At 35.0% G+C, this 26,132-nt stretch overlaps 1 protein-coding gene across 4 annotated transcripts in view; it reads left to right on the forward strand.

The window, feature by feature from the left end:
• NBAS (NBAS subunit of NRZ tethering complex) overlaps positions 1-26,132 on the forward strand; it is a 390,542-nt gene that overhangs the window by 159,852 nt on the left and 204,558 nt on the right. For 3 of the 4 annotated variants that reach the window (XM_005576512.5, XM_074012306.1, XM_074012305.1), the window contains 5 exons: positions 1,076-1,138; positions 3,187-3,309; positions 13,845-13,947; positions 17,055-17,284; positions 22,171-22,283. In XM_005576512.5, coding sequence (XP_005576569.3) covers positions 1,076-1,138; positions 3,187-3,309; positions 13,845-13,947; positions 17,055-17,284; positions 22,171-22,283 — 632 coding nt within the window. Of the gene's footprint in view, positions 1-1,075; positions 1,139-3,186; positions 3,310-13,844; positions 13,948-17,054; positions 17,285-22,170; positions 22,284-24,015; positions 25,017-26,132 lie in introns of those variants that run through there. The other variant, XM_074012307.1, reaches the window with a different exon arrangement.

Raw genomic sequence — 26,132 nt, forward strand, 5'->3', positions numbered from 1 at the left:
GGCTGTGCGATTCACAGCAAAATAGTCAGGAACTGATGTCGTGAAGCACCGAACACCCCCACGCCGATTTTGACCTGTGGGTGCTGCCCCACAATCCCCACCAAAGCCTATGTAAGGAGCTGAGTCCTTAAATGAAGACAGACTATTCTCTGGAGAAAAATACAGTGGAAATTGTACTTAATAAATAAATAATAAAAAATAAATAAAACCATAAGATCTTGCGGGAATTCAGGTGGAGCATTGCACAGACGGCACCTGAGAGTGGCAGGGGCAGTGTTTCTCAGTTGAGTGTTTGGGACACACAGTTGTCTAGGGTGAAAGAGGGCTTTTATAGCAGTTATAATCTTTTTCACCATATTCCTCTATTCACTTGCACATATGTTGTGCCATACTTAATCTTCCCTACCAACCACATTTTTATTAGTTTGTGATCTTTTTCATGATAGTGTTTCTCCTAGTTTCTGCTTACTGGCTTCCTCAGAAAGCATTGCCTTTTCATCTTCACTCCCTACCAGGGATTATCTATGTGATGGATGTACTTCTCGCTGATTCCTTAACATTGAAGTGGATGGGATTCCCTTCCCTTAATGCACAGGGGATGATTATGTGGAAGAACTTTCCTGAGTATATAGAATCCTAATGGAAACTTCCTGGAGAGGAGATCCTAAGTTGTGTAGATAGGCCTAGGAGAAAGCCAACACGACTATGCTTTTTCTTAATCTGTTTCATTGGTTTAAAAGAACAGTAGTAAATAGTGATTTTACCCTTTACCTCATCTTAAACAATCGATTTATAATTTTTTTTTTTTTACCTTTAAGTACAACTGAACCAAAAGTACCCTAGAAAATAGTTCCTCATATCTGACTAATCTGTAACAGAGAATATTGTTCTACTCTAGCATTTCTTATTCTCTTGAATCATGAGTAATGCTGAATGAATTTAGGCAATATTGTTATTCAGTACACGTAAAAGAAACATCTTTCCTTTTTTTCACTTCATTAAGTTTTGTATTTTATTTAAAAATCTAATACTAAGCTTAAGGGCTTTTTTTTTTCTTCTTCTTTTAATTTATTAGTGATAAGACAGAGGCAACCACAAAGCTTCATGACATGGTAGACCAACTGGAACAAATTCTCAGGTAAGAAAAATACAGTTTTTTTGGCTCCATGCTTATTGAGGGAATTTGTCCAAGAAATGTCACGTTAAGTCTGCCTGTGAGTCATTGTTTCTATTTTGACCTCATTTTTGTTTGTCTTGGGAGTGAATTTTCTCAACAGCAAATACACTATACCCCATTGTCGTGGAGTGATAGAATAATAACATGATCTTTGAAAACCTACATTCAAATTTAGACCTTACCACTTACTAGTTGTGTGATCTTTGGGCCTAGGATTTTCTTGTCTATAATATCTTAACTCATGAAATTGTGGAATCAATATTAGATTAAACATTTAAGTGCCTCCTACATCGTAGGCACATAAGGAATGTTAGTTCATGCAGCAATTATTGCATCTTTATCAGCAAACAATGTTTATTACAGTAACTTCCCTTTTTAGGGCATAATACATTGAATTGACTATTTGTATTATGTCAAACTGCATTAGAACCCTCATGCAACACTGGAGGAATATTCTTTACTGTTGTAATAAAATGTTAAACTATCTCTTTTGGAGATTGAAATCATCTTAATTTCCCATATAGAAAGTCTGATATTGTTTACTAATATTTATTTTTATGTTTATATAAATATGTACATTTAACTTTTAAGTATTATATTAAAAGTAAAAATTTAAGAATAATAAACTCTGGTCTTCCAATGTATAATTATAGAAATTATAGCTAATAACATTACTAATAGTAGTATGTATGATAATTTGGAGTCCACTGATTAGAAATCTTATTCAAATTAATGGACTTTAGTGTAAAAATATTTCAAGTTGCCTTTGAGGGAACAGAATGGTTTTGTGTACCATAACATGTGAGTTTAATAGAGAATTAACTGTTCAGTTTCCTGGAGACCTGTGTTTATTATTACCTAGCTTGATTCCTGTTATTTTGTGTTCTGAAAGTTATACAGTTGTATTTCTTGAAAAATGTTTACTAAATCAGCTTTTCCCATTGTAGGCTGGCTTGTGCCTGTCCTCCCTGCTACCTTCCTAACACATTCAGTTTAGTTTGACTCAGGCTTGGTGGGTTGAGTCAATGTAAATTCATTCTCTACAAATCTGCATAGTTACCTTTATTTCTCTAGTAAAACTGAGAAGAGATAGCTCAAAGAGATACAGTGAAATAAACGTCATTTATTTCATCACATGTCTGTGATTGTAACCATGGGTGGTCCTGGTAGTTTTATTATGCCATCAGTACCTCAAGGAAACAGTTAACACCCTATAGGTTTCTGGATGATGTTTAGGTTTCACTATTTAGCTTAATTTACTGTGCTTTCAAGATAAGAGCTTTGTATTCCTGTTCCACCTCATGGCCCCAGATACTTGATAAATGTTTTAGTATACATAATGCCAGGTGACTTTACCGATGAAACCTATTTTCTGAAGAGTTACTGGATTCTATCCAGTCACTCTATTCAGTCCTGTAGTAGTCATTTCATAAATGTGAGATTTTGTGAGTCAGATCAAGTGTTTATATGATGTTGATGATTATGGAATGGGATATCTCAAGAAGATTCATGAGACAGAGAGAATTTTTGACATATCTTGTATATTTATAACATGGATTCTTGATAGAGAATGAGCCTGATGATTTCCAGAGTCTTCTAACTTTAGCATTCTTAGTTTATTGCTTTTCTAGTAGTCTTGCCTATAACAGAATACTCAATAGGATTAATAAGAATTAAAACTGTACTGAAAGTATAGATTTGGCTTATTTTACTGACAGGTGCTGTGGTAAGAAAGATTTTTGAGATAAAGATAGGTCATGCTTTCTTTTAGTACGCTACTTAGCCCAACTACATTCTAATAAAAGTCAATGAGAAAGGTAAGATTTGTTATATAATTATTAGATTTTTTTTCTTTTTTGTTGAGAATCAATGTTATATGTAAAATTGGATTACACTATGGGATAATTTTTTTTAGTTAATAAACACTGAAGTGCAACCTATATGCCTAAGATTCTTAGACTCTTTTTCTTTGGTAGCAAGACATTAAATAATCCTTTTTTCACTTATAGTGTGTCAGAGCTTTTGGAAAAACATGGACTCGAGAAACCAATTTCATTTGTTAAAAACACTCAGTCTAGCTCGGAAGAGGCACGCAAGCTGATGGTTAGATTGACTAGGCACACCGGCCGGAAGTGAGTAATAAAATTAATTGATACTTGGGTCAATTAATTTTAAATATTTTAAAAAGTATTTCTCTTTTTCTGACAACCTCATTGTGTTATAACTAATAATAAACTGCACATAAAGTGTAAGTATAATTTGATAAGTTTTGATATATGTATATACCCATGGTAAACCATCATTATGATTAAGATAATAAACATATCCAATACCCCTGAAAGTTTTTTGATTACTTCTTTAGAATCCTTTCTCTCTTGCTTTTCGTTATCATGCTCCCTTCTCCTCATCAGGGCTACCACTAATCTATTTTCTTTACTTCTGTATATTACTTTGCATTTCCTAGAATTTTATATAAATAAATCACACTGTAATTTTTTTGTTTGTGTGTTTGTTTGGCTTTCACTCAATATAATTATTTTGTGATTCATCCATGTCGTGTCATGGATCAGTAGTTTGTTTCTTTTTATTTGCTGAATGATATTTCATTCTATGGAATTTTCACACCCTGTTTACTACTTCTCTGTCCATGGACATTTGGGTTATTTTGAGTTTTGGCTTTTACAAATAAAGTTGCTATGACTTTTCATATGCAAGTGTTTGTGTGAACATTTGCTTTCACTTCTCTTGGACAAATACCTAAGGATGAAATGGCAGGATCATTTGGTAGGTGAATAGTTAACTTTCAAAAACTGCCAAACTGTTTTTTAAAGGATTTGTGCCATTTTGCTTTCCTCCCAGGCTTGTAGGAGAGTTACAGTTGCTACATCCTACATTGCTCTTCTTTATCCTCATCAACACTTGGTGTGGTCAGTGCTTATTTGCTATCTGCATGTTTTCTCTGCCTGTCTTTAAAACTGAGTTATTTTTCTTTTTATTGAATTTTGGGGCTTTTATTATATATTCTAGATATAAGTCCTTTTATTAGATGTATGCTTTGTGAAGATTTTCTCCCATTTGTACCCTGTCTTTTCGTTATCTTTGTGTTTTGAAGAGTATACTTTTTAAAAAATTGCCTTTTAATCAATTTGTACTTTTTTAATGCTTTGTCACAATGTTTTTTTCCTACCTTTGTTAGCAAAATTTTTGGTTTTACATGTTACATTTAGATCCATGAACCATTCTGAGAGTTCATTTTTGCTTATTGTTCAAAGTATGGATCAGAAAACTTTTTATGTCTAATTATTCCTCACCATTTGTTTAAAAAGCCATCCTTTCTCTACTGAACTACCTTTGCAATTTTTTTAAATCTGTTGTCTGTGTAAATGGGGGCTTAATTTTTGATTATTTTGTTCCATTGATCCATTTATTTCTTTCTTCTAATACCATACTGTGTTAATTATTGCAGATTTGTATTAAATATTGATATTAGATAACAGTCTCCCAGCTTTGTTTTTTTTCACCAAAGTTGTTTTGTTTATTATAGGGCCTTTGCAGTTTCATATGCATTTTGGAATAAGCTTACCAATTTCTTCATTTGGAATTTTGATAAGGATTGCATCAAATCTGTAGGTCAGTTTAGAGAACGTTGCTATCCTAAATCAATATTAAGTCTTCCAATCCATGAACATAGGATGTCTTTCCCTTTACTTAGTTCTTCTTTAATTTCTTTAAATGATCTTTTAGTTTTTAGTGTACTATTCTTGCATTTATTTTGTTAAATTATTCTTAAGTATTTTATTCTTTTTTGGTCCTATTGTAGAGGGAATTGCTTTCTTAATTTCATTTTCAGATTGTTCCTTCCTAGTGTGTAGAAATATAGTTGATTCTTTGATATATTGATCTTATGTCCTCTAACTTTTCTGGGCTTACTTATTAGCTCTAATAGTTTTTCTTTGCAGACTTCATGGGATTTCCTATATAAAAGATTGCACTATCACAGGAAGGTACATCTTCCTGTGATATTGTTTCTTTACCTCTACAATATGAGTTTGTAGCAAGATACTTTCTCTTCTCCAAGCTTTTTTTTTTTTGTCATCATATAATTTACTTATATGTATGTTAAAAACCTCACTTTGCATTGTAATTATTATTTGCAAGCAGTAAACTATTTTTTAAAGTGATGTAAATAATGTGCAAAATGTGTCATGTATTTATCCATGTAGTTACCATTTCTGGCAGTTTTAATTCTTTATGTAGACCTGTGTTTCCGTCTGGTTTTATTTTCTGTTTGTCTAGAAGGCTTCTTTTAATTTTTTTTTTTTGTAGTGCTAGGATGCCAGTGATTCATTTGTTCATCTTTGTTTGCTTAAAAAAGTCTTTATTTCACATTTTTCTCTGAAGGATATAGTCACTTGGTATACACTTCAAATTTGACAGTTTTTTTTAAGTATGCTATGGTACAGAAATTGCTCCACTGTCTCCTAGCATGCATTTTTTTTCCAATGAGAAACCTGCTATCAGACTTAATCTGTTTCTGATGTGTTTCTCATATTTTTTAAATTGCTGTTGTGAATTTCTCTTTTTGACATCAGTTTCAAATTTAATTTCATGGTATAGTTTTCTTCATAAAACATCTTGGATCTTGGATCTTTGGGTTTATAGTTTCCATCCAACTTGGAAAATTTTTGCATATTTCTTCTCCTTTATCTTCTGCTCCTCTCCTTTCAGGACTCCAATTATACATTTATTAGGACCTTTCAGGTTGCCCCACAGCTCATCAATACTGTGTTACTTGTTTGTTTTAATATTCTTAGGTATTTGGGTTTCATTTTGGTGAATTTCTATCACTGTTCTTTAAAGTCCACTACATATTTTTTTCTCTAATGTCTCAATTTGTACATTCATTGTATTTTTCATTAAGAGTTTTTTTTTAAATCTCTAAGAGTTCAATTTTGGTTTTTATTAAACTTTCATGCCTCATTAACTTTTTGAACATATGTTAAACAGTTATAATACATTTTGAAACATTCTTGTCTGTTTTTCTAACACCAGCTTTTTCTGACATTTCTCTTCTTTTTAAAAACATCTTTCTAACATCTGTGATACCCATCTAATATCTGGGTAGGTTTTCAATAATTTTTTCCTCATTATCTGTCATATTTTTCATGTTTTCCAATGTAAAATAATTTTTTTTTTTTTTTGAGACGGAGTCTCTCTCTTGTCGCCCAGGCTAGGGTGCAGTGGTGTGATCTTGGCTCACTGCAACCTCCACCTCCTGGCTTCAAGGGATTCTCCTGCTTCAGCCTCCCGAGTAGCTGGGATTACAGGCACCCTCCATGCCCAGCTAATTTTTGTATTTTTGGTAGAGACGGGGTTTCACCATGTTGGTCAGGCTGGTCTCAAACTCCTGATCTCGTGATTCGCCTGCCTCGGCCTCCCAAAGTGCTGGGATTACAGGCATGAGCCACCGCTCCTGGTCGCAAAATAATTTTATTGAATACTAGACATTATGAATTTTTCCTTCTTGTTTGCTATATTTTTGTATTTTTATAACTTTTTAAAAAGTTTTATTTTATATATTTAAAATATACAGCATGATGTGATGGGATACATATAAATAGTAAAAAGGTTACTATCGTGAAACAAATTAACATTCATCATCTCACATAGTTATCTATTTTATTTTGTTTGTTTTTGTGGCAGGAGTAGCTAAAATCTACTCTTTTAGCATGATCTCATCTACAGGACAATTTTATTACCTATAGTTCTCATGTATACTAGACCTCTAGGCTTGTTCATCTACCTGTCTGCTACTTTGTATCCTTTAATCTGCATCTCCTTATTTGTCCCATCCAACCCTTCATGGTAACCACTGTTTTGGTGTCTTTCTTTATACTTGATTTTTTTTATTTCACATATAAGTGAAAACATGCAATAGTTTTCTTTCTATGTCTCATTTATTTCACTTACTGTAAATCTTCTTGTACTTTTTTTCTGGGACATGGTTAATTTACTTGCCAACAGTTTAATCCTTTTGCTTCTTGCAGTTAAGGTGGAGGAAGAGCTCCTTCTAGGGCTAATTATTCCCTATAACTGAGCTGAGACTCTGCTTAATGCCCGTGTGTCCTGAGGTTTTCCAGCGGGTGTGAGTTTGACGTTATGTTCTATTTGCCTAGCCTCGGGCAGTTTTACCGCAGGCATTTATGGCTTCTACTTGGCTGAATATTTGCGGGGACCCTTCGCACATCTTGGGAATTTCTTCCAGTTCTGCTGTGTCCTCCCTGGCACTTCGTCCTGCATGTGCTCTGTGTGTTTTGGTTTCTCTGGAATTTCAGTTCTGTCTTCTCAATGCAGGGAGTCCACAAGTCTGCTTAGATTTTTCCTTTCTTGTGCTGTGCTCTGGAATCTTTCTCAAGGCAGTAAACTGGGGTAGTCTTGAGAAAGATTCCAGACCACATGTCATCTCAGCAGTGAGCCATGACCGTGCCACTGCACTCCAGTCTGGGTGACAGAGTGAGACCTTGTCTCAAACAGCAACAACAAAAAAGACTTGGTTTTGTCTCTCAGGGATCACTGTCTTTTATTGCCGGATGTCCACTATTTTTGCGTACTTTTACTTGTTTTAGGCTGGAGATTTAATTGATTTCCTTTTGCTTAATCTTTTCTGAATGTGAACATCCCTTTAGAAGTCCCCCTTGATCTATGTCTTTCATGTCTTCTAAATTCCTGTAAGGAAGTCATATTAGGAAATTATCTTGACTTGGGAGTCAGATGACTTGGATTCTGGGTCTAACTCCACAGTATACCATCAACTCTTTTTTATAAAAAAAGATGTTTACTGCTTCTTACATTTTTATAAAATGATCATACCAAACCCATGTAGACAGCAATTAAGTGAAGAAATAGTGCATTATTCTTCTGTCAATGTGGGCTTCCCTGAGGCTAAGATTAGAGTGTAAGTTGTTTGAAAGGTAATTCTAGCCTAGCATCAGTAGGAGAATGGGGAACTGATACAGGGAAGAAAAGGGAGCCAATACTGGTTGTATTACATAAGGAGGTTTTCCACTGTGGACTAGGGCTCAGTATTGCTGGGGTCATCTGGGAGTTGGAGGATTACTCAGCTACCCTCTTGTGGCTATCATTGTTTGAGGAGGACTGGTCTGATGAGTGTTAACTCCCTTACACTTCCAGCATAACTAAGCATGCCTTTTGGCAGTGGAAGTCCTCAGACAGAAGTCTGGTTGCTAAAGTAGGATGCTATCCATGTGTATGAAAAGCTCACAGCAGTGAGAACTGAGTGTATGTATATGGATTGTTTGTGCTATAAGTTACCCCCTTCAAAACACTAAAACACTATAGATTAACTTTGCCTTATTTTTTTTTTACTTTATATAAATGGAATTATATAGTATATACATTTGTATGTAGCTTCTTTCTCTTGACATTATGTTTGTGAGATTCCTTTGTATTGTTGGTATAACCTTAGTTTGTTCATTCTCAGTGTTGCAAAGTATTCCATTTTGTGAATATAACACATTATTTATACATTCTCTGTTGATGGACATTTGAATTGTTTCTCATTTTCTGCTATAATTAATGCTACTGCTATGAATAAATTTGTACTTATCTGTCTTCTGGTGTACATATTTCTGTCCTTCACTTGAATATCTACCTAGGAGTGGAACTGGTGAGTCATAGGATATACCTGAGTTCAACTTTAGGAGAGTCTGCCAAACAGTTTTTCAAAATGGTACTGTGTATATTTCTCTCAGCAATATGTAAGAGTTACTGTCACTCCACTACATCACAAGTACTGGATACTGATTTTTTTTTCTCTCATTTTACCCATTTAGATGGGTATATAGTGGCATTTCATTGTCTTTTTAAAATATGCATTTCTTACATGACTGTTGAAGTGGAAAATGTTATAAGGGTATCAAAACATTAAATACCTAAGTAAATCTAACATGAGATGTGCAGGACTAATGAAGTGGAAAACTTTATGATAGTATCAAAACATTAAATACCTAAGAATAAATCTAACATGAGATATGCAAAAGTATCTATATGAAAATTATGAAACATTGTTGAGATCTCTTAAAGATCTAAAGAAATGGAGGAATACATCATGTTTATAGATTGGAAGAGTCAGTAGTGGAAAGATGTCAATTGTTCTCACTCCTCTGTTTTTTTCCTGCATTCCTAATAAAAATTCCAGCTAATGTATATAGTCATTTGAGAGTTGCACAAGTATAGAATCTTTGATACAAACATTATGACAGGTACATAGTTGATGCTCAGAAAATATTTAATGTGTTGCTTAATAAAAATTTGGTGAATGGGCCAAGCACAGTGGCTCATGCCTGTAATCCCAGCACTTTGGGAGGCAGAGGTGGGCAGATCACTTTGAGTTTAGGAGTTCAAGACCAGCCCAGGCAACATGGCAAAACCCTGTTTTTATAAAAAACAAACAAATATTAGCTGCGCGTGGTTGCTTATGTCTGTAGTCCCAGCTACTTGGGAGCCTGAGGCTAGAGAATTGCTTGAGCCCAGGAGGTGGAGGTTGCATTGAGCCGAAATCTTGCCACTGCACTCCAGCCTGGGCAACAGAGTGAGACACTGTCCTAAAAGAAAAAAAATTGTGAGTGAATGACTTACTTATTTTTTAGTATGTGTTGCTTAAAGCACTGATAGTTTTTAGCTACTCATTTCAAAGGAATAAGTGAGAATAAGTGAGTGAAAAGATAATGACAGATTTTAAAAATCTGGAAAAACTTTGTTTCATTTTGTCTCTTTCTATATTGTCATCATTTAAAGTAGCACATCTAATGAAATTAGAAATTTTGCTAAGTTCTTTGGAAGTTCATTTAGAGCCAGTTACAACAGAGACAGGAAAACTGAACAATTAATATTCATACTTTATAATTGTGCACTTATTTATGGAATTATTTACATTATTTAATGAATATTTTATTATGGATTTTGACATAATTTGTGTCTGTATTATGCCTGATGTCTGGCTTACAAAGAAAAAGATATAGTACCTCCCTGGTCCAGAGGGGGATATACTTAATTAATATGAAGAGAATATTTATAAAGGCTATGAAGGCCATGAGAGAACTAACAGATTACTCTGTAGAAAAATTGACAACGTAGTACGTCAAATGTATATTTAAAAAAAGAAAAGAAAAATTGGCAGCAGAGTTGAAAGACATTTCATTAGATGATATCCAAATGGTCCTGATAACTTTTTGACCTATTAGTCATTTAGTTTATGCATAGAATAAAGGGTAAGTATGACTTGGAGGTGCTTGCTGGACAGTAGGTGGAGATGCTGCTGTGAAGATGGACATGAAGATCAGCAGAGAAGTCCGAACTGGAGTTACGGATTTGAGAATGATCCCCATGTGTGTATGAGAAGGTTAAATTCCAGATCTGTAGAGAGATTACGTAAAAATGTAAAGAAGACTGGGGAAAAAAGCCACCTCAAGCACTAATCCTGAAGGAGTAGAATTAAGCAAAGGCAACTTTTCAAGAACTTTTAAAACATATTTTGTTTACCTAAACTTTAGGATTTAGAGATTCAGTTTAACCCGACTATCAAAGTAAAAATAAAACCCAGCAGTAAAAACACACTATTGTATATTCCTTTCTATCTTTTAAGAGCTGGCTCCAACACATCTTCCAGGAGACCTTGTTTGACTCCTCCAAGCTTAATTGAATTCTCCTTCCTAGAAATTCCCTAGCATTTTGTATCTACCTCTCTTACTGTCTGTTGCAGCTATATGGTGTTACACTGCAACTATACTACAGTCATTAACATATGTGCCTTAAGTTCCCTTCTAGATCGTAATTTCTCCAGTGCAAGTGCTATAGCCACCATACAACACCTCAGGTAGGAACTTACATGTCAGTGGCCCTCTCTGGTAATTTAGATAACTTTGACTATTTAAATGCCTTAAGATTTCTTTATAGCTACAAATGGATGGCCAATATTTCCAAGATCATGCTGATTTTACTCTAGCATCTACTTTTCAGCAGGAAAGCATTGTAATTGCTGCTAGATTACCTACCAACCCACCTCCCCTACCCCCAAATTAGTTCCCTAAATACTTACAGAGTCCCTGAAGTTAATTTCTACCCATGGTAATCTATTTACTGTGAATATATAAGAGAATATGATGCCTGTTTTCATAATAGTTGACTTGAAATGAATCTTAATTATTTTATGCATACTTCTATGGCTTGGCCTTCAATACCCACAGAATATTCTTATACATATTCTAAAGGGTGGCAGATGTCAGCATATCTGTCACAAATGCAAGTTTTACTAACTTGAGGTACACTATTTATCCCTGGGAAATCCACATCTATTCCAAAGCTGCAACTAATGCATTTGTGTTCAGGGATCTGTCTGTTAATTTGCAAAAACTCTTGGTTACTTTCTTCAAGTTCTACTCTTGATTCTTATTTACTGAATATATTCTTTAAAAGGCCATTGCAAATAATGCATAATGAGTTTATTTTTATTAGAACCTTTACTTACGGCTAGCCATGTGTGAGAAAATATTAGTACCATCTGCCCCAGTGTGGATGGCTTCCAGAAGAACAGCTGGGCTGTAAGAAATTGAATTTAGCTAGACAATGCCTAGGTCTGATTTTATCAAGTGTGTGCAAGATGGACACTCACTTCATCCATCATTCTGCTACTTCTCTGCCTGTAAGAAATCTGAAAGAGCGCTCCAGTTTTTTTGAAGCCTAAAGAGTTCACATACCCAGGTCAGACAAATGGAAACATTTCATGGATTGTCCTGAAATACTTGAAATATATCATTTTGTTTTGTGTGTTTGTCTGCTGGAAGAAAAAAAGTGTTTTCATATGCCTAATTGCATATGGAATAAGAGTAATTCTTCCTTTCGTATAATAAATATAAAATGCATTGGCAAATGAAGCATGTGCTTATTAAAAATTATAGGAGAAAAAATTTTAAAGACTATATTTTTGGCTGTAATTATCCCAAATATATACTTTTTAGCAATAACTGTTAAACACATACAATCTATCTGCCCTGTTTTTAATGCATAGTGACGATTTTTAAAGGCATTGTGAAAGATCAAAAATAAAAAGGTGCATGAAAAAGAAACATCATCTAGTTGGTATTTGACCAACTTAAAACAAAAACCTGCTCTTCCTGAATAATGATATTCATGATTATGTAGAATGTCAAGACTAGAAAGTAAACATAAATGATGATTTCAAACTCATGTATATTTAACTAAGATGAACTTTGGAGAGAGGCAGAGAGAATTACAGCATATTGTCTCTCCTACTTGAATCAATATTAGAATCATATACGTGATTTAAAAAATAAAAAACCGAGATGTATTTGTAACTTCAGATTCATTCATTCACATTTGTTGAATGTTTATTACATACCAGAAAAATAGGGGGGGTCTTTTAATATATTTTGGTATAAGTTAATGTTTATGCTGTACAAAAAGGGAATCTAAAGTTCAGAGAGATTAGAAAATTTATTCAAATTCATGGATAATTTAGCTTATTCTTATATTTAGGAGCACCTTGCTTCAATGCCTGTGTTTTGTCAAAATTAATCTCATTTATTTCTTGTCACTGATGGGGGCTTTCAGTGAGGAAAGTGAAAGTCAGGAATATTAAATGACTTGCTCACAATCATACAACTAATTTGTGACTTTGTTTGAATTTGGGAACAGAACCCTTTCCCCTGCTGTAGGAGAATCTGACCATTAATTCCCTAGCTCTGTAACTCTGGAAATCAATGTAAAGTGGTTTTTAATCAACTAGATTATAGAGGCCTCACTACTTAGCTAAAACAGATCCCTGATTGGTAAATTGCCTCTGGCCTGGAGGACCTGTAAATGAAGTAGAAATACCTGACAGAGGCTTTATGCTTTGGGCTTTCCTGAGTGCGTTGCAAGAGATGTTGGCTCTTTCATGACATGTAGCTTCTTCCTAAGCCGGACACAGCAACGCCAACAACTACTCTCTGAGGGTCTGGCTCCTTGTACTGGGGCAGTCACCTGAGAAGAGAACTCCTGGAGTGCCCTGTGAGTTGCTTTGTGGACTGCTGCCAGTGCTCTCACTAAGAAGCAACTGATGCTGCCCTGCTGGTGAGCCGCGGTTCTTGTCCCCCAGGCTGATGGCAGATGCGGCCTGCGGTTGTCCTGTGGATGGAATGTTCAGTTGAGGTCCAGAAGACCTCTTGACAGGGATTGCTGAGTGATGAAGATGGAATTTGAAGCCAACCTCTGTCATCAAGTGCTTTTTCTGCTGTATCATAGCTGCTTTATCTTGCAATGGTTCATTTTACCTTAGAAACACAGCTTCTTTACCTTTACCGTAATTACCATTCAATTCCATTCCAGCGTGTGTCTGCGCAGGCTATGACAGGCTGCTCTGTCACCGTCTCTAGCATTGAAGCATAGCTGCCCAGCTTTCCCCTCTATGTTTAATCCAAGTGTTTTCCTGTCAATTTAAAGGAGATATATTCCTTTTGATCATTTGAGAGCTGATGTGGTATGTAGAGTGGTTTTTTTGTTTTTGTTTTTAACTTTTGACCATTTGAAGAAAGAGTTTTATTAATTGTTTTCTTTTCCTCTTCCTTCTCTTTTTTATGTGTTGTTCCAGGCAGCCCCCTGTCAGTGAGTCTCATTGGAGAACGTTGCTGCAAGACATGTTAACTATGCAGCAGAATGTATACACATGTCTAGATTCTGATGCCTGCTATGAGGTAACTCTAGAACCATACACGATTTTTTTTTTAATTCAACAGTTTTGATTGTTATGGTTTATTGACTGCAAGAATGATGACCATATGCTACCCTGGAAGTAATATTATTTAATAATAGCCAATAACTAACTAGTGCTTCATCAAATCTTTTCATGACACACCCCTTCTAAAAATGTGTTGTTGTTCCATATCAATAATCAAAAAGTAGCTCTACTCCTTAGCATGACATAGAAAGCTACAGAAGATGCCAGCTCCCTTACCCCTTCCACTTTTGTCACTGTCCATCATGTACCCTATGTTGCAGTAGCACCATCAAGCCTGTCATCAGTTCTTCCGTCCACCCTGCTGTTTCATGTTTCCATCACTTTGCACACATTGTTCCCTTGGCCTGGAATATATTCCTCTTTCCTTTACTTAGAAAACTCCAAATAAAAGTTCAGAACTCAGCTCACTAATTATGTTTTCTAGGATACCTTCCTTTGTCCTTCCTCATAAGTTGCCTCTACTATAGTCTTTCTTTAAAATGTAGTTATTTGTTTATTTGTGGATTTCTTCCATTTAGTCATCAGCTCCTAGACAGACATTATTATACCATGTGCACTCTCATATTCCCTAATGCGTTTTATAACATATGGAATATAAAGGATACGTAAGAAATGGTTGTCAGTTGACTGGGAATATAATCCAGGGGGATTTACTCATTAATTTGGAAGAGATATATACACGTGTGTGTGTGTGTGTGTGTGTGTGTGTCTGTCTCCAATCGCCAAGTCAGAGGCAGATTACCAGTATTTATATTTCCATTTTATATGTGTGAAATCTCCAAGTCAGAGGCAGTTTACCAATATATATATTTCCATTTGTGTGGAAAAAATGACCTAACTCATTTTTAGTAAGATGCAATCTAAAACAAGTTTTTTAAATTTGAATTTTCTCGTTAAATAAGCCAGACACAAAATCATAAAGAGTATTTCTTGTGTTGCTTTGCTCTTATACTGCAAAGCATAACCCATTGATGAAATTAGAATTGTAAAAATAGGTCTCTGCTTTGTGAAATTGTTTAGTTTTTAAATTCAGGGCGATTTTAACAAAAGAGTGCTAATGTAGACTGTTGAGAAATGAATGGTTTTATATTTGAATTTCAAGTTTTTAAATGCATGAATAACTAATGTTTCTACAGAGATTACAGTTTCTGACCACATACAACTGCCAGTGTCTTCCCCTTTTGCATCTAAAGCAAAACCTGAAACCAACTTCATTAGAACATAATTTGTATGCACATGAGATTTAAAACCCAACTGTCACTAGTATGTTTGAGGTAGTGTTTTTACATTGGAGTGGCATTATTTTGATTCATTCCTGTTTCTGATTCTGATTGCAAAATTGGCAGTAAGTATATTACATTTGAATTATTTTCTGTGTGGAGTAATCCATCAAAACAACTCATTATATTACATTTTAAAAATATTTTAACACCTTTTTATTAGGCTTTGGTATTTTAATGACTTCTGTCCATGGGTCGCCCTTGTGGAGAAAACATTTGAAAGCATATTATAACAGTTTTGAAAAGGCTGTAGGAGACAGTAATAAAGATTTGACAGACTTCAAATTTTAAATATAATTTAAAATATGCTATGTTGTCTTAGTGACTTGGTTGTTAGATTTTGCTGTCCTTGGAAAATAATTTGAAAGTTCTAGTGGCATAATTTTGAAAATGTTAGATAAAGATTTATATATAGCCTGTAGAACAGAAATCTATGTTGTTCATTTTAGCAAACTGTTCCAAGTTTTAGGGCAAATATATTTTTCAGTATTGGACATTGACTCTTTACGGCTTACTTGAGTAGACCAGAGAAATATGGAGAAACTATGACATATAAGTCATCTGGATTAGACATATTGTAAGCCATTTTTATCTGTCAGATATAAGTGATTAGGGTTGCTCTTTAATAGTTTGCTTTCTGTCACAGTATCTATTTTATAGCGGATCCCTCTTAGATATAGTGTTTTTATCCTTATCAGACATCTTAGCAAAGACTTGTCTAAAAATGCCTTCTGCAGGAAGCCTAGACACAAAGAGGTGAAAATAAGGGCATCCTGTGAAGATTGGATGGTCTTCTTAATTATATTGAAACTCTTGCTTCTCCATTAAATGTTACTTTTTAAAAATCTCTGATTTCTGTGCTATCCTCATCCAACTATAGAGTGACAGGGAAGTACATTTTTGGGGAAGTTCTTAGACTAATTATATGTAACGTTGTTAGTGTAAGTTTAAAAGGATTGCTTTGTTTATATAAACAATCTCAATTATAGAAGTAATTTTGTGTTAATTGATGTTGTTAGTTGCCTAGTAGAGTACAATGATATTTTTATGAATATCTTCAGTATCTCTTGTTTTATTTAAATAATTTTTAATATGTACATTATTTAAAAAACTCAACATTATAATATATTTTAATTTTAATGACTGCTTGTAAGTATAGCATTTGTGGCATGACTGGTTCATAAGACAATTCAGATGCTTCAAGCTGTATTATATTCAAAGATTTTTCTTTTAAGAAATTAAAATGGGGCCAGGTGCAGTGGCTCATGCCTTTAATCCCAACACTTTGGGAAGCCAAGGTGAGAGGATTGCTTGAGCTCAAGAGTTTGAGACCAGCCTATGGGCAACATAGCAAGAACCCATATCAAAAATGAAAATTAAAATTAGGAAAAAGAGAAAAAATAGAAATGGTTAAAAATAGTTTTAAGCAGAATGGGCCCTGTTGAGAGTGGGATAGTATGTCTAATCCTGTTTTTAATGAATATCAATTTTAGATAGTTGACCTAAGTATTTATTGTAATACACTATTATGCTTAATTTTGGTTTAGTCAATGAAATTATTCTTTCTAAAAGATTGACTTTTTTTAATTGAGGGGAAATTCACAGAATGTAAAATTAACCATTTCAAAGTATACAGTTCATTGTCATTTACAATGCTGTGCAGCCACCACCTCTAGGATGGATGTGTTTTTTAATTTATTTCATTTGGATTTCAGAGCCTTCATTTCATTGAGAATTGAATCTTCCCTTTTTATAGCTAATTCCAGTTTCTCCTTTTTTCCAGATATTTACAGAAAGCCTTCTGTGCTCTAGTCGCCTTGAAAACATCCACCTGGCTGGACAGATGATGCACTGCAGTGCTTGTTCAGAAAATCCCCCAGGTGGTATAGCCCATAAAGGGAAACCCCACTACAGGGTCAGTTATGAAAAGAGTATTGACTTGGTTTTGGCTGCCAGCAGAGAGTACTTCAATTCTTCTACCAACCTCACTGATAGCTGCATGGATCTCGCCAGGTAGAGTAACTCCATATTCTTCCCTCAGATGGAGGGGGAAAGTCAGAATGTACAAACTGTGTTGTTATTCTTTCTTTACAAAATATAATATCACAGGTACAGATTGACTACACTATATGGGGCACAGTTATTTTTTGCTTGAATATAAAAAGAAAACAATGTTATGAATGTCCATCAGCTTAAACCTTTTTCTCCAGCACGCTTTCTCATGGTCATTTTTGCTGATTATCTATAAGCCTGTGTATTTCTCTTCTGTTGGAAGAGATTCATGTGATAGCCTATAAATTCAAGTTCTGAAAATTTTCAGCATGCATAGGTGATGTCTGTCTCGTTCATGTAGCTTTCACTTTGTTTAGAGACAAGAGACCTAAGGGACCTAAATGCCAGGGCATAAATCTTTAGGAAAAAAAAAAAGAGAGACAAGGGACCTGATTAGATGATAAAGCTTAGAAGTCGCTTCCTGGCTGAAATTTCTCGACTATAAATTCAGTTCCTCTCTTGTCCCCATTGTACTCCGATTTTAGCCCACTCCTCTTATTTAACACTAGTAAGGTGTGTTCATGATCTGAGTTCTCATAATTAGGTATACACAATTGCGGTGATTTTTTTAGAAGACTTGATTCAGGATTTAAGGTTGCTTTTTATAAAGTTTTTAAAATAAAATTAAAAGAGCCTAATAAATACAGATCAAGGAATAAAATACGTATCACCTCTGTGTTAATGAATCTTAAAAGCTTAAAAAAGATAATTTTCCTTGTTCAACATTTCAGAAAAGCAATTTACAAACGGTCCCCAACTTAAGACGGTTCAACTTCCAATTTTTCAACTTTATGATAGTGTAAACGTGATATGCATTCAGTAGAAACAGTACTTTGAGTACTCATACAACCATTGTGTTTTTCACTTTCAGTTCAGTATTCAGTAAATTACATGAGAAATTCAACACTTTCCTATAAAATAGTCTTTGTGTTCGATGATTAAAAGCCTAGCCAAGCTGTAGGCGAATGGAAGTGTTCTTAGCACTTTTAAGGTAGGCTTAACTAAGCTATGATGTTTGTTAGGTTAGGTGTATTAAATATGCATTTTGAATTTATGATATTTTCAACTTGCAGTGGGTTTATTGGGACATAACCACATTGTAAGTCGAGGCACATCTTCAATTGTATTATGTCCTCTGTCCCCTGCCTTCTGAGTGATACGCTGCTGTTCTTGCCACTGGTCATTTTCCAACTCTCATTTGCCGTGTCTAGTTCCTCTAATACGTATTTCTCCTTCCATTTGTACCCTGGACATCTGAGTCTGTTTTGTTTCTCTTTGTCTGAGATCCCCTTTCTAGACTCTGCTCTGCTTTTCTTACTCAGAGCTGTGTTGATCCTCTTTCATTTCTAGAGACATACTTTTTAATTTATTTTTTCCTCCTCAAGGCAACTGACAATTTTTCTGAACCCCTGAGTTTGTCATGTAATCTCTCGGTTTTTGTTTCTTGATCAAATAAACTGAAGAAAGGTAGAATCTCTTCAGTAATAAGGTGGCTATGGTCTCTAGCAAATTATTTACTTATTTGTTATTCTTACTGTGTCTGCTTTTGCAACACTGTACATCCTAAGTTTATCCTGTTTTCTCAGATTTTCTGGTCAACAGTCTGTAAGAGATTATACATTTTATTTGATAGGAATTATCCACTCACTATTTAAACAAAGTAATGAGATTTTTGAGCCCAATCATTTGCCCACTATTTTGCACATTATACCTGTGTATAGTTTTACAAAAATGAGATAATACTATACATTTCTTTTTATTACATACTTTTTTCAGTTGTTTATGAAGCTGGTATATACAGATCTGCAGCATTTTCATATGCTTTACAGCATTGTGTCGAGTGGCTGTGCTAGATTTGTTTAGTTCTTTTCTGACTGCATTTAATATACCTTTTCATTGTCCGAGAAGCAGCAGAGTATAGAGGTTAAGAACGCAGCAGTTTCTCCAGCCAGATGTCTATGTGCAAATCTGCTTTTTTCCAGCTAACAGCCCTGTGACATTGGGCCAGTCATCAGGACCTCAGGTTCTTCACCTGTAAAATGTGGATAATAGTAGGATTATATCATAGGGCTATTGTAATATTAACTGAGTATGTAAAGTGGTTAGAACTATGCCTGTTGTAGATGGATAACGCAAAGAGGAATTGCTGGATCAAAGGATAAGCACATGCAAAATTTTGTTGTTTGTTATCAAATGGCACCAGTTTATTTTCCATTACCTAAGGCACTAAAGGGCCCCTTCTCTAAATTAATTTTCAGTCTTTCCAGTGTTTGCCTGTTGAACAGCTTCATTTGCACTTTTTCATTTGAAACTTGTTTCTATCCTTAATTATTTTTCTTTTGGGGTGTTCATCTTTTTACTATTGATTCTTATGAGCTTATTTTGGAGCATAAGGAACCTTTGCCCTATGCCTATTTCAAATATTTTACTACATTGCCAAGTTTATATTATATATGATTTATCTTTCCAATTGCTATTCAGAATTCTTTTAAAATTGTGATTCTTTTACAATTTCTGTCTTTTCTGTCATCCTTTGAAAGATCTTTAATTCCCAAGACTATTAAGACAGTTTTTCATACTTTTTAGTGCTTTGATAGTTGTATTTTTTACATTTCAGTTTTATCTTTATTTGGAATTTATTTTGATATTTTGATTATGGTGGCAATTGGAACACCTTCATTTTACAAACATGCCGTATGTGTGTAACGTGGCACCGCACTGATTGCAACCTGTGAGCCTGGGTGTATTTCAGTGTTTACAGTTATGTTAAATGTAGAAAATAACCCATACATTCTTACTGATTAAGGTATTATTTATTAATTAGCATTTTATTGAGGAAGCAATAAATATTTAAACAATACAAGAAGGATATATTGGAGAGATTGATTCCCCCCCAGATGACTAATAGTTATTTCAGACCCAGCAAAGCTTAAAAGTAACTCCTCCACGGAGTCCCCCCCATTTCCACACCCCCACCAGTGATATCTTATCTCAGAAGGAATTATGTTTTCACAAACCATGTTATTGAACTTGACAAAGTTGTTTAAAGCAGTTAGCTCTTTCTTTTCTCCTAAGCGATTCTATTTTTATTTCAAATGATGAAAATACCAAATAGAATAGCCTTTGAAACTGGGAATTGTATTTCACTTCAATCTTTTTGGCAGGTGTTTCCCAGAGATCATTTAAAAAGCTGGTCCATCTATATTTCCCCTTCATTGCATCTCTTTCTCTCCCACAAGGACACACCTTCATTTCACAAACATGCCCTGTGTGTATAATGTGGTACCAAACTGATTGTGACCTGTGAGCCTGGATGCATTTCAGTGTTCACAGCTATATTGAATACAGGAAATAGCCCATACATTCTTACTGATTAAACAGTTATTTATAAACTCTTTGTAAATAAATTGTTGAGGAAGCAATAGATATCCAAACAATACAAAAAGGATGTATGTATTGACAATAAGTCTCCCTCCTCATTCTAGTTCTCCTAACTTTATCCTTCAGTCATTTTTAAATATTGATTTCTTATATATCCTTCCAAAACTTTTTATCAAATGTTACCTCTTCTTTCTTAAGTCATGAATAAATTCTTACTATTATGCATACGTTTCTGTGCCCTGTTTTATTTTTCACTCATATTCTGTATTGAAGGTTTTTCATGTGAGTACAGGCAGATCTATTTTATTCCTTTTTGATGGTTGTAGAATATTCCATTATATGATTTATTTAATTTGTTCCTGATTCGGTATGCTTTCTTTCATTTTAAAAACAATCTGGTAGTGAGCATCAATCATTATATGTCTTTGAGCAGATGTGAGCCTATCTGTAATATAAATTTTGAGAATTTATTTGTAATTTAGAATGTATTTGTAATTCCGGGATCTAGAGGAAAAAAATGTAAAAAAGTGCATTTACAGTTTTGATAGAAACCACAAAGATGTTATAGACCTTTCACACTTGAATCAACAGTAGATGTGAGTGCACAATTGATTTAAATCCTCCAGTTTTACAAGAGTAGGCTAGGCCTGTATCTGTCACTCAGTCATGTGAATGCCATGCTGGGGCTTAGATGCCTGCATCTCATGATCTGTGATTCTAGCATTCATGAGCCCTTTACCGTCTGATCTATCTTTCTAGTCTTACATTCCAATGTTCCTCTAAACACCTTTAGAGAATGAGTTTATTAAATGAATACACTCAGTTTATTAAATGAAACTTTTATTAAATGCAGTTTCTTTGAATTTAAACAAAAACTTACTTAAAATACTCCATGGGAATCCCACATTCTTAGCTTAGCAAATCACTTTCTTCTGTAGTTCATCTCAGAACCGTATATTACCAACAGATTCCTCCTTTTTGATCAGAAGCATGTTCTCTGTGCAGTTTCCTAAGTCATTTCTTGTTTCTTTTGAGAGACCAAATTATGACTAAATCAAGACATTTCTGTTTCTCTTAGAAGGGAAACTGGAAATTATCTGAGCTTTATCCTTTAAAAAAATTTTTGTAATATAATCATTACGTTTGCATTCAACAGTAAAAACGGCACTAAACACAGAGTTATGATGCTTCCTACCATGATGCCATTTTGTACTGTGAATGCAACTGTAGGCAATTACTTCACTTCCGTGAGCTGCAGTTTTAGCTCCCTGAAAAGGCAGATAGATGATGATGTTTGCCTACCTAACAGGCTTGCTGTGAGGATTAAGATAACAGAAGGCATCCAGCGGAATGAATTCCTGGGATGTAGTAGATTTTTGGTAAATATGTGTTGGATCTCATGTTGTTGAATATAGAAGGGCAAACATACGTTGCTTCTTTTTAAAAATTTATCTAATTTCTTCTAGGTGCTGCTTACAACTGATAACAGACAGACCCCCTGCCATTCAAGAGGAGCTAGATCTTATCCAAGCCGTTGGATGTCTTGAAGAATTTGGGGTAAAGATCCTGCCTTTGCAAGGTGAGTTTTCTACTTACTGTTGCATTGTTACTAACTTACATTGCAGTAATTTACTAGTATTCTTTTTCAGTTTTTAAAACTAAAGAGTAGCTTTGGTCATATAATCCATTAGCAATAGATCTTGCCCTTGACCCATTATTTTAAATGAAATCTTAAGTGGAAACCCAAAAGAAAAAATAAAGCCAACATTTTACTATAAATTTATTTTTTTAAATTCACATGTATAACATTTAAAGAAATAACATCAGTAACAGAGCAGTGAGGCTATAGGGTAAAAACAAAAAAAAGATATTGGGGATTGCACATGAGAATGTATCAGATTTATATCAGTTTTGGTATATAATTTATTTCTGTATTTTGTTTCAGTTGCATAGATTTATAACTAGCTGTAAATAAAAATAGTTTTTTCTTTTTATGCTTGCGTCAGTATATTCTTTAAGTCCATCTATTTTTTTAAAAGAGGGAATGATAGGAAATTTTTGTTTAGAATTTAATTACTAGAGATATCTTAATATTATTCAACTTCTTTCATTTAAATATAAAAGTCACCTAGGTATCATCGCAAACAAGCATCCTGTTAAAGAGTCACTTGTCTCATCTATTTATGCTGTGAGGACTGTTTGTATCTCATGGTGTACTGGACCTGAAACCTGACCTTCCCTGTTGAGGAAGGTAGATTTTCTGTTGCATTAAATCCTGGACCTCTGCGCCCTAAATGAACAGAGTGGCTTGGTATTATTAGCAGTGTGCTTGGCTGGCTTCCTTGTAATCTGTTACCTCTCTTCTTAACTCTGGAAATATTTGAGACTGATGGTGGCAGAGGTTTAGATTTCTTACGAGTTCCTTGGTGTCTTTGTCCTGTGTAGTGATTAGAGTTGGATGGATTTTAGAGGATATGGACCAGTAGAGACATTCTCATGTTTACAGTGGGTTTCCAATGTGACTTGACTAAAAGTTAAAGTTTTGCATCTCAGAAAAACTCATTAGGCTGGGCACAGTGGCTCACACCTATAATCCCAGCACTTTGGTATGCTGATGTAGGAGGTTCACTTAAGTCCAAAAGCTTGAGACCAGCCTGGGCAACATAGTGAGACTCTGTCCCTACAAAAATTAAAAAAGTTAGCCGAGTGTAATGGCATGCGTATGTAGTCCCAGCTACTCAGGGGGCTGAGGTGGGAGGACTGCTTGAGCCCAGGAAGTTGAGGCTGCAGTAAGCCATGATCGTGCCATTGCATTCCAGCCTGGGCAACAGACCTAGACCCTGTCTCAAAAAAAATTATTAGATTCAAAAGAGGTAATATTATTACTTTGAGTATCATTGTTTGGAAACAATTTGTATATGATTATAACTATCTTGTGGTATCTTAAGCAATTTTTTCTAATGTGATTGCTAAATCACTAGAAAATTTTATTCATTTGTACAATTCATATAATTTTTGAGCTCAAAACTTCTTAAAATTGTGAAGATTTTTATTCTTAAATGTCTGAAGTCATTAACTACTTCCCCCTCAAATATTTATTTAATTGCAATTTTAGTCAAGGAAGAATCCAGAGCACAATGAAGCTGTTGCTCTGTTTTTATCTCTTGTTAGGCCATGCTGTTACAGATTTAACTGTGTGTGTGTGTGTGTGTGTGTGTGTGTGTGTGTGTGTGTGTGTATCTGTGTGTCTGTGTTTTACCTCCTTATATAATTCAAGCAGATTGGTATAATACAAAAAATTTTTCTTACAGTCCACCCAAGTGCTACTGGATTTTGAAATATTACATTGAGCCCTGATTTTCTGTGCTGATCAATTTGCAGTATTTTTGGCTGGTGATACGTATATCAGCTGCTGGATTTGAATACCCACAACCAAAACCGCTGCCCTGCTGTAGCTTCTGAGAATTTTCTGACTGAGGAGTATTTTAAGAAAGACATTTGCTTTCATGTCTTGACAGCTTTCCACCTTGATATATTGATTTGGAGTTTCCCATTAGAACGACTGTCAGAAAACCTTCCGGATGTGAAGATGGAATATTGCCTTTGTATACTTTTTGTTGTGTTTATCTCACAGATGCCATTTAGGTTTTAGCTTCTTTTGTATTCATCGGTAATATTGGAGAAAGAAAACAACTTGATATTTAGAAATCTATGGTTTAGGTATTTTTATTGTAGTCAGCGTACATAGTTCATTTTGTCATTTTGCTTTGTTTTGAAGCCTTCTTTGCCTACACTCCAGGAGTTGCTGTTTCTTGTCAAGTAAAGGCAAGCATTTCTAACTAAATTGTAATCAACGAGCTAATTGAAAACAGGAACGGGCCAGGCGCGGTGGCTCAAGCCTGTAATCCCAGCACTTTGGGAGGCCGAGGCGGGCGGATCACAAGGTCAGGAGATCGAGACCACAGTGAAACCCCGTCTCTACTAAAAATACAAAAAATTAGCCGGGCGCGGTGGCGGGCGCCTGTAGTCCTAGCTACTCAGGAGGCTGAGGCAGGAGAATGGCGTGAACCCAGGAGGCGGAGCTTGCAGTGAGCCGAGATCGCGCCACTGCACTCCAGCCTGGGCAACAGCGTGAGACTCCGTCTCAAAAAAAAAAAAGAAAACAGGAACGGAAGTCGCATGTAAAAATGACTCCCTATGTGTGAGTCTTCTGTGAAGTATTTGTGTATGTGTACATGTGTATGCTTTTCTCTTTGTTTTGGGTGTTTATGTAAATTTTTCTTAATATTTAAATGAGCAGCCTTTGAATATTTCATTTGGTCCACATGTTCTTTCTGTAATAGGGTAAGTCAGCTTTTCTGATTTATAGCATTTTAGTTACACTCAGCCTGGAGCTACTTCTGCCACTTATTACTGGGTAACTGGGGGCAAGTTTTAACCTTTCTTTAAGTTTTCTCATTTACCAAATGGGAATACTAATAAGAATCTTACAGAATTGCTTATAAGGAATATGTATACATTTATAGTGCCTAAGATATAGTAAGGACTGTACAATATCAATGATTATTTTTGATACTTAAAGGTATTTTTTAAATAATCATAGAATTAGTGTGGTCTCACCTGTCTTCTCATTCTCCCTGATTCCTTTCTCTTCATTCCTTTTTCCTTTCTTCCTCACATTCTTCCCCTCCCTCCTCAGCATCTGTTCATTGCCCTCTCTCCACCTCCCCGCCTTTGCTTTCTTTAATAAACATAAATGTAGGCACTTACCCTACTCTGGGAACTGAAATAATGACGGGGACAAGGCACATTCTATGACTTTACAGGGCTGTCACACTGATAATGAGACAGGATTACCCCTGAGTGTCATGTGTGAGCTTACATTATGGTGCAGCCACTTTGAGCTGTGTAACCTGTGGCAACAGTGTCTTTGAGCTTCACATTTCTCAGATTGGGATACTAATAAAATATTCCTTACACAGTCTTGTAAGTTATATCTGGAGAAACCTTGTATTAGAAGATTCCATTAGATAATAATATAGCTAATATTTATTGAGTGATTTTTATGTTCCAAATATACTTTATATGTATTCACTAATTCACAAAACACCCTTTGGGCATTGTATTAACCTGTTCTTACACTGCTATAAAGAAATACCCAAGACTGGGTAATTTATAAAGGTAAGAGGTTTCATTGACTCACGGTTCCACATGACTGGGGAGGCGTCAGGAAACTTACAGTCATGGCAGAAGGCAAAGGGGAAGCAAGGATCTTCTTCATCTGTTGGTGGGAAAGAGAAGAGTGTATTTGAGAACAAAGAAGTGCCACGCTTTTAAACCATCAGTAGTAGTGAGAACTTACTCTCATGAGAACAGCATGGGGGAAACCGCCCCCATGATCCAGTCACCTTCCACCAGGTCATTCCCT

This window comes from Macaca fascicularis, chromosome 13 (assembly GCF_037993035.2).
Source record: "Macaca fascicularis isolate 582-1 chromosome 13, T2T-MFA8v1.1".
Classification (NCBI taxonomy): Eukaryota; Metazoa; Chordata; class Mammalia; order Primates; family Cercopithecidae; genus Macaca; species Macaca fascicularis.